General features: G+C 36.1%; 1 protein-coding gene across 4 annotated transcripts in view; it reads right to left on the reverse strand.

Annotated features, from left to right (window-relative positions):
- smtnb (smoothelin b) overlaps window positions 1-12446 on the reverse strand; it is a 46509-nt gene extending 34063 nt beyond the window's left edge. For 3 of the 4 annotated variants that reach the window (XM_043238858.1, XM_043238857.1, XM_043238856.1), the window contains exons 1-5: window positions 12083-12445; window positions 3925-4082; window positions 3694-3772; window positions 2617-2695; window positions 2460-2536 (exon numbers count right to left, since the gene is read on the reverse strand). In XM_043238858.1, coding sequence (XP_043094793.1) covers window positions 2460-2536; window positions 2617-2695; window positions 3694-3772; window positions 3925-4082; window positions 12083-12145 — 456 coding nt within the window. In that variant the 5' untranslated portion in view covers window positions 12146-12445. Of the gene's footprint in view, window positions 1-2459; window positions 2537-2616; window positions 2696-3693; window positions 3773-3924; window positions 4083-12082 lie in introns of all 4 variants that reach the window. The other variant, XM_043238855.1, reaches the window with a different exon arrangement.
- Window positions 12447-13419: the final 973 nt, after the last annotated feature.

Here is a 13419-nt window from a genome sequence, read left to right on the forward strand (position 1 = left end):
CACAAAACTAAGCACATGAAAGCACAAACGCACAGACCTCACGTCACCGAAGGAAAGCGTTCAAAGGCAAGAGTTATGCTGGTGCTCATGAGGGAAAACACACAGGAAAAACAGTCTTACTCTGGACAAAAGTAAACTACCGTATACAAAGCAGATGTAAATGCCAAGGCCATTTTTCCATTCTGCCCTGTTTATTTCAACACATTCTATCTGTCATTTATTGCACAATATAGACTGTAATGCCACTGTAGAAAAAGGAAAGATATGGCCAAAAATAATCACGAAATCTGCATTTTTTTCCCTATCATACCTACATTACATTTCAAGAATTAAAAAAAAATGTATTTTCTTGCTCACTTCAAGCTATCGTTTAGCTTCAAAAGGCTAAGAAAGGCTTCTTCTATGGGGTTTATGATAGCTTTTAGCTTTTTTATTTCACTTTCATTGTATTAAAAAAAGAGCAACATGAGCTCCCCATAAGAAGGGGAGCCATATGTTAGGGATGCACATTTAATGAAATAAATAATCAAGACTCTGGCTGCTGTGATTCATTGTGAAGTGCTAATAACAGCACCCCACTTAAAAGACACGTAAATCAAAAAATAAAAATACACTTAAAACCATAATACAATTTAAAATAAGTTTTCTATGTGAATATTTTCAAATGTAATTTACTTCTGTGATCAAATCTGAATTTTTAGCATCATTACTCCATCATTATAAATTATAAATCGTTCTAATGTGCTGATTTTCTGCTCAAAGAAACATTTCTGCTTATAATCAAATGTTAAAAGCAGGTGAGCTGCATATTTAAAGTTTATTCAGAACTGACTTCTTTAAGTTCAAAAGAACATTACCTTCCTTTGAAAACTGTGAGAAGCTCAACATAACAGGGCCTTAATTGCACAACAAGAACATTAGATTAGAGACTAAATTTGTTCTGAGAAAAGAGTTTTGTAAAATAGTATACAACACCCCCTATAATAAACACCTTGTGTGCTGCCACTGAACTAAGCGTCTGCCGTTCACAACTACAAGAAGATGGCTGGTTTAAGTTTTGCCTTTAATTTCAAATGTTGTTTTAACTAGCCATGAAAACAAACGGACGGCTAGCTCATTGTATCATTTCCTCTATGGCTCGCAAATAACCTTTACCATATTACTATAGGACTTTTTTTTCCTCATTGAATAGCAGCTGCTTATGTAATCCAGATAGGACTGTTATCAAAACAGAGCCAGACAGGAGCAGGTCAGAGGAGGACGATACGATCACACTGGAGCTCTTCATACACCTTAATTTTTTTAGTTAATGTGCTAGATCTTCTGCAAGTTGGATGTGGGTAAGTTTGCAAACAATTATAACGGACAGGTAATGGTGCCTCCAGAACGTGAAAGAAATTCTGGCTGATATAATGCCTGAGAAAGAGCAATGGAAAGAGTAACTTGAGGATAGAGAAGTGAAGCGAGGAGCGGAAAGAGACGTGGGTTGATTAAGGTACAAGAAGCTGAATTTTTTACATTCTCCACATTTAAGTGGAATGATGAGGCATCATAAAGTCATTGAAGGACAAATGCACGTGTGTGTGTGTGTGTGTGTGTGTGTGTGTGGGAGATGAGGAATGTAAAGAAAGTGAAAGCAAAGAAGAGACGGGGAAAGAATAAAAGCTTGCTTAGCTTATTTACATATTGAGAAACTAATACGTTTCCAACACACTGTTAAATAACCTTTTGCAAATGTACTTTTAACTAATTAATTATTTATAAACCTAAGAATTTATGAATCTACATACAGTCAGTTTGAAAACATTTTCTATGTTATGTGCTTTATCTTCTGCTCACCAAGGCTTCATTTACTTGCTAAAAATAGTAATATTGTGAAATATCATTACAGTTAAAAATAACTACTTTCTGTTGAATATATATTAAAATGTGACTATATTTCAGTCACACAAGCTGAATTTTCAGCATCAAACTCCTGTCACAGGATCATTCAGAAATCATTCTAATATGCTATTTTCATTTAAACAAAAAAACTAAATATTTTATTCACAAAACTAAATATTTTATAATATATTTATAATATATATAATGATGCATTATATAATATATTTAATAATTTAACCAAAAGACATTTTAGAAACTTTTTTGCATTAAACCAACTTAAATTAAAGTTAAATATCTTTAAAATAAAGTTAATCTGAGCTCTTCAGAGCACCCAATCAAAATTGCACCTAAGACCCATTCCTTACATAATTCAATATATATTCTTATTTTTGTGATTAGACTGTCAAAAATAATTCCCAGTCTCACTGTATCCTTGAACTTTCAACAGGCCAAAACAATCTCCAGCCCCGCGTCTTGAGATTTATCTCTCCTCATTCCACATTAAGCCCCAAACTTCAGCCCAGTTATCCCTGAGATTTACCGCTCCTGATATTCGCTACGCCACTTTTGCTCACCTGTAGGTCAAAGCTGCTTTGAGGATTTTGTCGTTGCTCTGTTCTTTGGCCAGCGGTCTGAACCTTCTCTAATGCTCCTGTGAATGAGAACAGGGGAATGCAAACACACACACAGACATATAGAGATATTTGTCCAGCCCTTTAGATAGAATCTCACCTCGTATCTCCTCATCTCTGAGCCGGCGAATGGCTGCTCGAATGAGTTTTCTTTCTTCGTATTCACTGGCGCTTTGTAACTTGAAAGAAAGAAAGAAAAACAGACTGCAAGACACGCAAAAACAGTATTTAGCTTGACGTGACTGATATTTAAGCCCACACAGAATGTGAACCCACAGAATTCCACTGAAAGAAAATGTTGGGATATTTCCATGGAACTCAAACAATTCCAACTGGTATGATATAAACTCTTCAAAATATTTTTTTTTGCGGATTTCGAATGAAGTTTAGTACTCTCAGCTCTGATTAAAACATATTTTACCATATTTGCAGAAATGGATCGCCCAAAAATTAAGATTTGCTTAAAATGTACCAAAAATGAGATGAGTTTGTTTATTCATTAGATTTGGAGAAATGTAGCATTACATCACTTGCTCACCACCGAATCCTCTGCCCGTGAACGGGTGAAGTCAGAATAAGCCATGATGCTTCTTACAAACATGCAGCTTTTGTTTTCACAAGATGTTAACTGATGGCCAGGAGAGCTGTGGATTTCTTATGGATTATTGTGATGTTTTTAAATCAGATTTTTGGATTTTCATTCTGACGGCACCCATTCACTACAGGTGCTCCTGGATTAATGGTAAATTTAAATCAGTTCCCATGAAGAAATAAACTCATCTTGGATGGCCTGAGGGGAAATATTGTTATTTTTGGGTGCTTTAAATAATTTTAGCATATATAATTTGAATGTGCTCCTTACAATAATTCACAGATTAACAAATTATATTTCAGTCAATCTTCATCATTTGCTTTTATCAAGAACAATAATCCTCACAACCTAACGTAGAACAATGGGTATTTATGTAGCATGGGCTCTTCGCAGCCTATTGTTTTACACTAACAAAGAGCTTACAGTACGTTGTGTGTGTGTGATATGACAACATTCCTTACGGGGCAGAAACATTTATCAACCTTCTCCAGAATACTACGAGCTCTATCTCGCTCAAGGACTGTTGACAGGAACAACACAACAGCATCATACACAAACATTTTAGATCTTCATGCACGGCCTTACCAGTCCAGTAAGTTCTTCAATGTTGTTCATAGCTTGAATCTTCCCTGACAGTACGTCTAATGAAGCTGTCAAATCAGGACTGTAAACACAAGCAAACAAATTCAGATTCAAAATGCAATGATTTATGTGATGCAAGGCTTGCCATTGTGTTTTTGTACAACAAAATTCTTTCATTTGCTAATTTCGTTTTAACAATAACAGTTAAGTTATAAAGTAACAAATACTTCATACCGGCACTGGTTTTCCTTATCCTCGTGTCTGCTCTGATGGGCCCGTCTGAAGCGCTTGCTGGTTAGCGCAGCCTCCATTTCTTCAATCTCACAGCGCCGCAGCTCCCGGATCGCTGTACGGATCAGACGCCGCTCGTCTATGTCGATAGTTTTATCAAGCTGGAGAAACAAGGACCAAGTAAACTCTGAGTTATGTAAAAATTTCATTTTGGAAAAGAGCTGGTGGGATAAAATGTGCTACATTATCCTCTAGTCAAAAAGATCTGCGATAAACTTAAAATTGTATTTCAGAATATGTGTGCTAAAATATCTAATAACACTGGTTAAATAATGGAAATACTTTTTTATTATAATTATTGTAAAAATTATAAAAAAGACATTTTAATTAAAAATGTTAACAAACTATTTACATAAAAAAAAAACTAACAATGCATTCTTTCTTCGCTGCACAATTATCTTATATTCACATTTTTGAAACATTACCAAATATTTTATGACTAAATAGTTACACAGTAATTGATGCTTTGACAAATTTACTAAAAAATATAATTAAAAAGAGAGTCAGTGTGTTCTTTTAACTATGTGTCTACATGAGAAACACCGTGTCCTAGATAAAGAGGGTGACACATTTACCCACTGACACTCATCCACTCTCTCTAATCGAGGTCATGACACAGAATGTCCAGCTAAAGACACGAAAGCAGGTCATCTGCACAGCAGGTGAATATTAAACGCTCTCCATTTTCACTCTACAGTAAAGGTGTGTACAGTCCATATGAGTGGTGAACGCTCTAGAGCCATATTTATATAAATGTCGGAAATGTGTAAATTAGTTTGTCATTTTGTGATCAGCTTTTGCACCTAAGCTTATTTCTCAAAAATGTTGAATCAATTTGCAAACACATTCTTGCACACAAACCCCATATTATCTGGCAACATGGATTAAAAGCATGTAATACAAATAGGGTAAGAAATGAATTACATAATTACTAAAGAAACAAAAACAGTTCTAAATTTTGCCTCTGCCTTGTGTTTCCAATTCTGGCCTATTTCATTGAGTTTGTCCTGAGGCAATGCCCTATTCCCCTTTTGCTTCTGAATTTGGTGGTTTGGGATGTTACAGCATACCCATTACAGAAAGGAGTTCTGGGAGGACATGTGACAATGGTTTATCATCGGTAGGAAACAAGTGTGTTGGGTAGATTTGACTTCCTATGTCTTATTAATACATAATTATGTCCTGTTTGACTGAAGAATGACTGGATAATTTTAGACAATGCGGCACAGAAATATATCTTTGAAAGCCTACAAAAGATTTTGAGATATAAATATTTTGTGATCTCTTAAAAATGAACAAGATAAACAGAACCATATTATCAACACTAAAGGAATATTTTGCTCACCCTGAAGCCATCCTAGGCGTATACGACTTTCAAACTGTTTTTTTTTTTTTTTTTTTTTTTTTTTTATTCTGACTTTTACAAATTTAGTAATGGCCAATAGATAGTGGCCATTATTTTGAAGCTCCATAATGTAATAAACTGAGATAAGAACGTAAAGTGAATGCAAGTTGCGTCATAGATCAGACAAGAAGCCGGAACTCATCGGAGTCAGTCATTTAAGTTATAATTATAATACTAGAAATATTTCTGCTACAAAAAACCCATCAATCTGCTTCAGAGGACATGTGATAACCCCCCGAAAGCGAACAGGTTAGTTTACTACGACTGTGTTTGTCTGAAAGAAGAAAGTCATATATCTAGGATGGCTTTGGGGTGAGTAAAATATGGAGCCATTTTCATTTTTGGGTGAACTATTCCTTTAAACTTAGGAGTGATAATTAGTGATATACTGTAAAGATTTTAATAGAATTTATCATTACATCACTTGCTCAACAATGGGTCCTCTGAAGTGAATGGGTGCCGTCAGAATGAGAGCCCAAACAACAGCAGATATAAACATCACAATAATCCACACAACTTGAATTACGTCTTGTCAAGCAAAAAACAGCATTAAGGCATTTTTACTTTAACCTACCCATAATCCACAATAAGGCTTTCTCTTTTGTGCATATTTCTCCCCTGATTCAGACACGTTTTTCAGTGGAGGAAGCAGTGTGAATTATGGTCAAAAAACCTTGATGGATGTATTTGTTAGAAATAGTTAGTTAGAAAGCCTTTTCCTCACAATTGATAGATTGGAGTTCTCAAAAAAGAAGCCTTTGTCCAAGTATTTTTCTTTCTCCAAGGAATGTGTGTTGTCATTCCCTTATCCTCATTTCTTTCAGTATTTTATTCAACATTTTCAAGTTAAAAGACAGCAAAAGAAAGTTGGATGACAGCATGGAGACCCAAAAAGCTCTGTTTGGCAGTTCAGCAGCAGCACTCAAACGTTCTGAACACTTTCTTTTGGTATTGCTCAAACATACGTACTGCACTGTTTTCATACCAAATTCCCAATTTATGAATACAGATGGAAACACAGTAGTCCTGCATCATGCAAGGAGAAGTGCATTCACATCTGGTATCCTCTGGGGTGGTCCGATGATCACAAGTGAACAGTAGACGCTACAGGTGTAATACGGTCTTGAAGACTCATAACTAGTAAACCACTAAATGGCATGTGGAGAAGACGAAGTCTGAGAATAAAAACTAGCAAAAAAGTCACGCATTTTAAAATTACTTAACAGTTTCACTGCTGTTAAAAAGCACAGTCTCTGGGAGATGAAGGTAAAAATGATGGAAGCTTTCACTTTTCCATCAATCTTGGTAATGGAAATAGATGCAAAAGCAGAGAGAGAGAGAGAAAGAGAGAGATGTGAATCAGCAGTCCATTCCAGCTTCAGCGTGAGTATGACCATATAAGGCCACGTGCCTCAAAACCCCACCCCCAGACTGTGATGTGGGGCTGAATAAGAGAGAGGTGAAGGTCAAAGTAAGAAAGCAAGATAATAAGAGTAGTGACACACGTTCAGGAAGATGAGCAATGACTTGAAACACCTACAATGTCTGAGACCCAACATAAACAGTTCCATTTCCTAGACGTTATATCCTTAAAAATTCCAAAGGAAATTCAAGTTCATTTAGTTTATCCAAACAGACTTAACAGTGCACTTGTGGTATGCAGGTAGTCGCTGGCAGATGTGCGATTATCCTTTCCATTGCTAAAATCCAAGAATATATTTAATGCCACCTTTCAAAATAATGGGTCGGCGCTATATGAATGACCACACATGGACGTTTTGTTGACATTTGTGGTACATCTGAGGCAAAAGAAGCTTTTTGATGTAGAATTTTGGAAAGGAAATGCTGTTTCCACACGTAAAAAACCCTCAAACAAAAACTTCAAGTCCTCTTAAAACTTTATTTATTAGGACAAAGCAGTGTTCATAATTCACTTGACTCAATAATGAGTAATAATATCCATGTACAAATTTTCATAATCTGATCTGACTGGTGGATTTAGTAAGTAAGGTCAGTGTTAGGGTTCACAGGACTTGTGAACACATTTAGAAAGTAAAAAATATGTGTGGTCTAAACAATAAACAAGAAAACAACTGCATTAGAGGAAAATGACGACTACAAGAATGACAACAGCATAGACATAAAACCATGGTTAATGATTCCTGAAAATACTGATTATAAAATATACATCACTTAAGCAGTTTTAACAACATCGCTACCAGATGTTTCTGCAAAGTTAAATTTCTCTTGAAGCAAAAAAAAAGTAGCACAGCTCACTAGCAGTGATATTAAAGTTGAATGGTTTCGTTTTTGTGGCTGTGAAATACCTTCTTCAATTTCAAAACATTTCCGTGAACAGTCCAACAAATCAACTTCTGACTCAATGACATGAGATTGGAGTAGGACTGAATGCCCAAAAACAAAAGACGAAGATCATTATTTTTGTCTGAATTCCATAACAGCTTCTAATCACAAGCCCTGCTCTCCAGAAAATGCTCAAAAATAAAAACACACACACACACAGACAAACACACCACCACCAGCCTGACTTTCCTGACCTGAAAGAGTGTGTCACGGTCCACTACCTCCAAATTTGCTGCTGCAATCCCATTCACACTTCCTGCATGATCTCATGCAGTACCTGAGCGGTTAAGTGTGGCAGCAGATGTCAAGTGTGAGTCACATGAGCTCTTACCACAGCCAGAAACTGAAAACGAAGAACTGATCACTAATGAGCGTCTTTTCACCAGAAGCCATTCAAGTTCATTCAATCCTGCCATCTGAGATAAGCAACAGTGACTATTGGTGATGTGTTCAAATGACACATTTTACAGTGAAAGGTCACGCAAAAATGAAATTCTGTTATCATGTGCATGGTTTAGAGTCCTTTTTGATCATATAGCCAAAACTTTAATGCTTCAAAACTTTCATAAAGAGATCATTACTAATTGATCTAAATCTTCTATGGAGATATGATCGCTTTTATCACAAAAAGATTTCACATATAAACAATAATTAATGCTCTAGAGATTAAACGGTCTGGAAAAAAACCTTAACAAAAAGTCGGGATGTATTAAAAGAACAGTTGTTTTGGAGTTATTAACTTGAGTTTGATCCCATTCGGTCGTTCTCCAGGTCTGGCGATATCACTTTTAAGCATAGCTACTGGTCTAATTGGATTCAATGATCTATGCTAAGCTATGCTAAAAGTGCTATCGCCAGACCCAGGGATCGGCTGAATGGATTCCAAAACAGTAAAACTTAACTTATTACCTCTGAGAGAGTTGGAGAATGAACCTATTTTCAGTGTTTTAAGCAATATTAGTAAGAGTCTCACACATGAATGAATTAATAAGATGAATGCATATAGGAGAAAAGATAGTTTACAGAAAAGTCATTTTTAAAAAAAAAAAAAAAAAAAAAAATTAAAGGCATGACAAAAAAAATGGGCTATTATTAGATATTACTAATTGGTTTAAACTCTTACATTTTTGCTTTATGCCGACTAATATTCATCTTAAAGAATGAATAAAAAAAAAAAAAAGTTCTGCATAAACAGACACCAATTATACAGCCCTTTGGGAAGCTATATCAGGAAATGCCTTCAAAGTTGAGGAGAACAACTATTAAGACAAATAAACATCCCTAATGAAAAACTAATTGAAACTTCAATCCCTCGATCTTGAACAAAAAGAAAGAAGATGTATATTCACAGACAACTAAAAATAAACCCTATAGTCAACAAGAAAGTTGGAGAAAACTCCACATGCTCCAAAATCCATGAGGGACTGTGACACCCCTGACCTCTGTGGAATCGCGTCTCACAGACATCCAAACATTGTGAAGAGGGGAGAGTGGAAAATATTTGCAGGGGGAGAAAACAGAGGTGGGAATCGACAGTACTTTCAGACTTCCTTCAGGACCACACATGAAAATACAATTTAGCAGATTTACCAGCTATAAAAAAAGATGGAAGTTGAAAATTAAGTAATTTCAATCCCTAATGGTAATATTATCAATCTTAAATTCATTTAGAACGTCTTTACGGTACTATTAAAATAGCATAATACAATAATATTTTGAATATTTTTTGCACAATAATCTTCACACCTGCTTCCCATACACTTTTAACAGTAAAGCAATGGTCATCTTTGAAGCGTTAATGCAGCCAAAAGCAGCTTATTATATTATTACCTAAAACAAATGTCATAATTTCATAATTCTTCAATTAAAGCAGTGAGTAGTTTTCCATTTTACATACCCTATTGACTTTCTTTCTTAGATTGTTGTAACAAAAACTCTGTCAGCGTAAATTTGGCTACTTGTTTTGGGATTTATTTATTTTTTATATCGACTTAGCATCAAACTATTTAGTTCTTTTGACATTTCTATTTTACAGACTTTGACTCTAACACATCAAAGGTGGTCATTTTAGCCGTTATTTAGTCTAAACGCTCAACAAGCTGGTAGGGTCAGGGTTAACCAGGTAGACCAGGTTAGGTTAGTCCAGAAAGCTGGCTAAGCCGGTTGAGAGCGAGCAACCACAAATATACTGCACTGTTACAAAATTCATCCTAACTACTTCAAGCTGTCATGACCAGATTGTTCCAATAGAGTGGCCTTTCTTTAAACATACCTATGCAAAGAGGAATAAGGGCGGAAAAAACAAACAGGCGATATTTATTTTTTCCCTATTGCTCTGAATGCAGGTTTTGTGTTCTGTGTCCTAACACACTAACGGTTTAAATCTGCCTTACAATTGACCTTTATGAAGCTCATGACTCAAGTCAAAGAAGAGCTTATTCAATTGTGTAGGAATTTGTCACGCTGTATTTCACTTGGAATTTTCTATTAGGTCTTTTTGTTGGCATATGAAATAACTATTTTAGGGACAATTCACACGTGACATTAAAACAATTTAGTGTTATTTGGGAATAATTAGCTGCTAATTAGCAGTCAATCCGCCATGTTAATTATTTAAAAGCTGAGCTCTTCCTTATATCGTAAGGACCCTCTTGATTCATACCACCAATTTGCAAAGACTGCAGGACATTGTAACTGAATTACTTGTTATCATTTGAATGCTGTGATTTTGCACTCACATTTGAATATAATCTAATGCATGAACGCAAATTGGTATGAAAATCCACTGACAGCATTTTGAGTAAATCTTTACAACCTAATTCTTCCCGCAAGAATTTGCCCACAAAAGTACATTGATGACGGCGCTACAACTCATCAGTTTTTACCCAATTTTGTTCTACTGCATAATGTTTATATACTAATGGACGCCTGCTGCTCATAAAAGCTTACAGGACACAAACTCTTACAGAATAAAGAATACACGGTAAAGCGCATTTTTCATAAAATACAAGAAAGCAGTGGTTTTGCCCATACAGCACTTTGTAATGCCGTCACTCCACGGATCCTGGCACATGGGACACTTGCAGCTGTATAGTGTGGCATTGTTGCCCTCACAAGAGGCTCTCAGAAGCCCACTTCACACTCATTCCCGGCTGTTTCACACAACTGCTCTTCATTCCAACCACCTCTCACTGAAAATGATTTGTTTCTATCCAAGCACCTCATATCTGGCCTAGGGCAGCATGATTGTCAGAACAGCCACTGACTCAACAGAAACCAACCTGAAAACAGATGTCTTTTTTTTTTTTAAGATTCATGTGAAACTAAAGGTGTAGCTGAGGTGGTTGTTCATGCCAAATGAAACATTTAAAGTTTAAGGAGACTCTAATTTGTCCAAGTGATTTAGGAGTCGGACTATGCATCTATCAACCTGCAAGTTTATTTAAGAACTCCTACTGCTTTACACCTGATCTATTTATCTGGCTCTTTTCTATCTGTTTCTCTCAGTGTCATATTGCGCACACTGACTCGGTTATGTGCAGTTGCTTGTTTGGACATTTCATTTTTTCTGTTCGGTCGGTCTGGTGTGTTTGTACCATCACCCTGGACTGAACTGCTGACTCATGCTCTGTCTGTCTGTAGTATGTATACAAATCGTGTTTTTTTTTTTTTCATTGTTTGGTTTGCAAAATGCATACTGAAATACTTCATAAACCTTTTTTTCCAAGATGAATATGTCATCAAATTAATTTTAATCAAATGCATGTTCATATTTTAATCTTTATTTTACAAAATCACTTAATGTACTTTTTATTTATCATGTCATGCCTGCTATCTAGGAAAGCGCTTCACTGATATCAACAGCATTTTTTAAATATTAATGCAGGCATTCTAAAACCTTTAGTGCTTAGTATTTGTTTATTGATTTTGGATGGGTTTGTTTGTTTTTTACCAATATAAACCTCCAATTTATAACTGTACCCGTAAACTCAGGTGTCACAATCATGAATATTAGAAATGATGTACAAATCTTACAGTTTTATGGATTCGGAAAAACATAACATTGAATAACATATTACCGTAGACAACATCATCACGGTCGTTCATGTGAAGGTTTAACTATAATAAGCCTTCTTAACAGACATTGTTAATTTTTAACCATTTTACATGACACGTGCGCCTGAGCCCGCATATTGTGTTTACCGGGGCGATTTCATACAGATGTGAACGCTAAATAAAGCACGTACCTACTTGGCAAAAAAATTAATTGATGCTGAAGCTAAAATCAACGTCTGTTAAAATTAAAAAGTGAAATTTCTGAGCTGAACTCACCAGATTGCGGAGCGAGGACTCGTCCATGCTGGAATATCGCTTCTCTTGCATCTTCTCAGACATCTTATTACCGCTCTGAACGGCTAGCTCATTCGATACGAGAGTATAATACCGTTAAATTAACCGTCACATACACATAATAAAGAGGCTCACTTTGAACGCATTAAAGAGCCGCTCTCCGCCTGTCTGTTAACTTGAGAAAGATGCTCTCTAATAGAAAAAAAAGCGACAAACACGTCTGTGGTACAGCTTTAAAAAGACGTAAAATGAAACGCTCTCCTTGTTAACGAACCGCAGCGGTGTGTTTTGAAACGCTCCAGGGTTCACGGTTCACAGCGGCGTCAAGACAGACTACATGCCTGCGGAGTCACGGGCGGTGAGTGATTTGAGTTCAATCCCCGCCCCCTACACTCCGCCAGCCAATAACAAGCCGGCAAATTCAAAACCTCACAGGCTCGAATAAGAACGTCGTGGTCTGATTGGTGTAACAAACTAACACATTGTTATTTGTGTGTGTGTGTGTGTGTTTTTTTTTTACAGTAAATAAACTGGCACTGCGACCTGGTAGCAAATGAATTCAGTGTCACATTTATTTTCTCGTTTCTCTTAATTTCCTCCACGCCCTGTCTGGCTGACTAACCGACTTGTGCAATTCATGACGTGAAGCCGCTCGGCGTGGCCTGTAGCATAACAGAGATAGCTAAGCATTTTTGAAACCAACCAAACAGTCAGAAACCTAATCAAAACAATATGAAGTAGAATATAGATAAACAGTTGATTGCAGGACAGGTTTTTCAAGTTGTTATAGGGACCCTGGCACTCGAATTTATGTTTATTTTTCTTGCATATGTAGTATTATATCACTTTTTCTGGTGTGCACAGACTAAAAGGCTAGGTGAGCGTATTGCTGAGCTTTGCTCAACGAGTTCACTTAACTAATGAGTTTACTTTTTTAATTTTTACTATAAAACCAAAAATCCATTTCCAAAATAAAGATGTGTAAGTCTCTCGTCTATCCTTTCGCAAGCTTTTGAACTTTAGGGATAACTACGAAAACATTTCTTTCATCAATATTAAAGATTTTGTCACTTTTGATGTCAGAAACTCAAAACGTTAACACGTGGCTACCCGAATTATGTGCGACTGATGCACATTCTATAATTAAAATATAATGAAGTGGCTAAAGGTTATTTTGAAACACATCTTTGTGATGCACATTTCAGTGCAAATTATTTTAGTGAATCTGTCCCAATGTGATGCAGGCTTTGCCAAGAGGCTGTAGGAGGCACTATATTACATTGTAAGCTACAGTAAAATTTTAGGAACAGCCTGTGTGT

The sequence above is a fragment of the Puntigrus tetrazona genome, chromosome 5, assembly GCF_018831695.1.
Source record: "Puntigrus tetrazona isolate hp1 chromosome 5, ASM1883169v1, whole genome shotgun sequence".
NCBI classification, from domain to species: domain Eukaryota; kingdom Metazoa; phylum Chordata; class Actinopteri; order Cypriniformes; family Cyprinidae; genus Puntigrus; species Puntigrus tetrazona.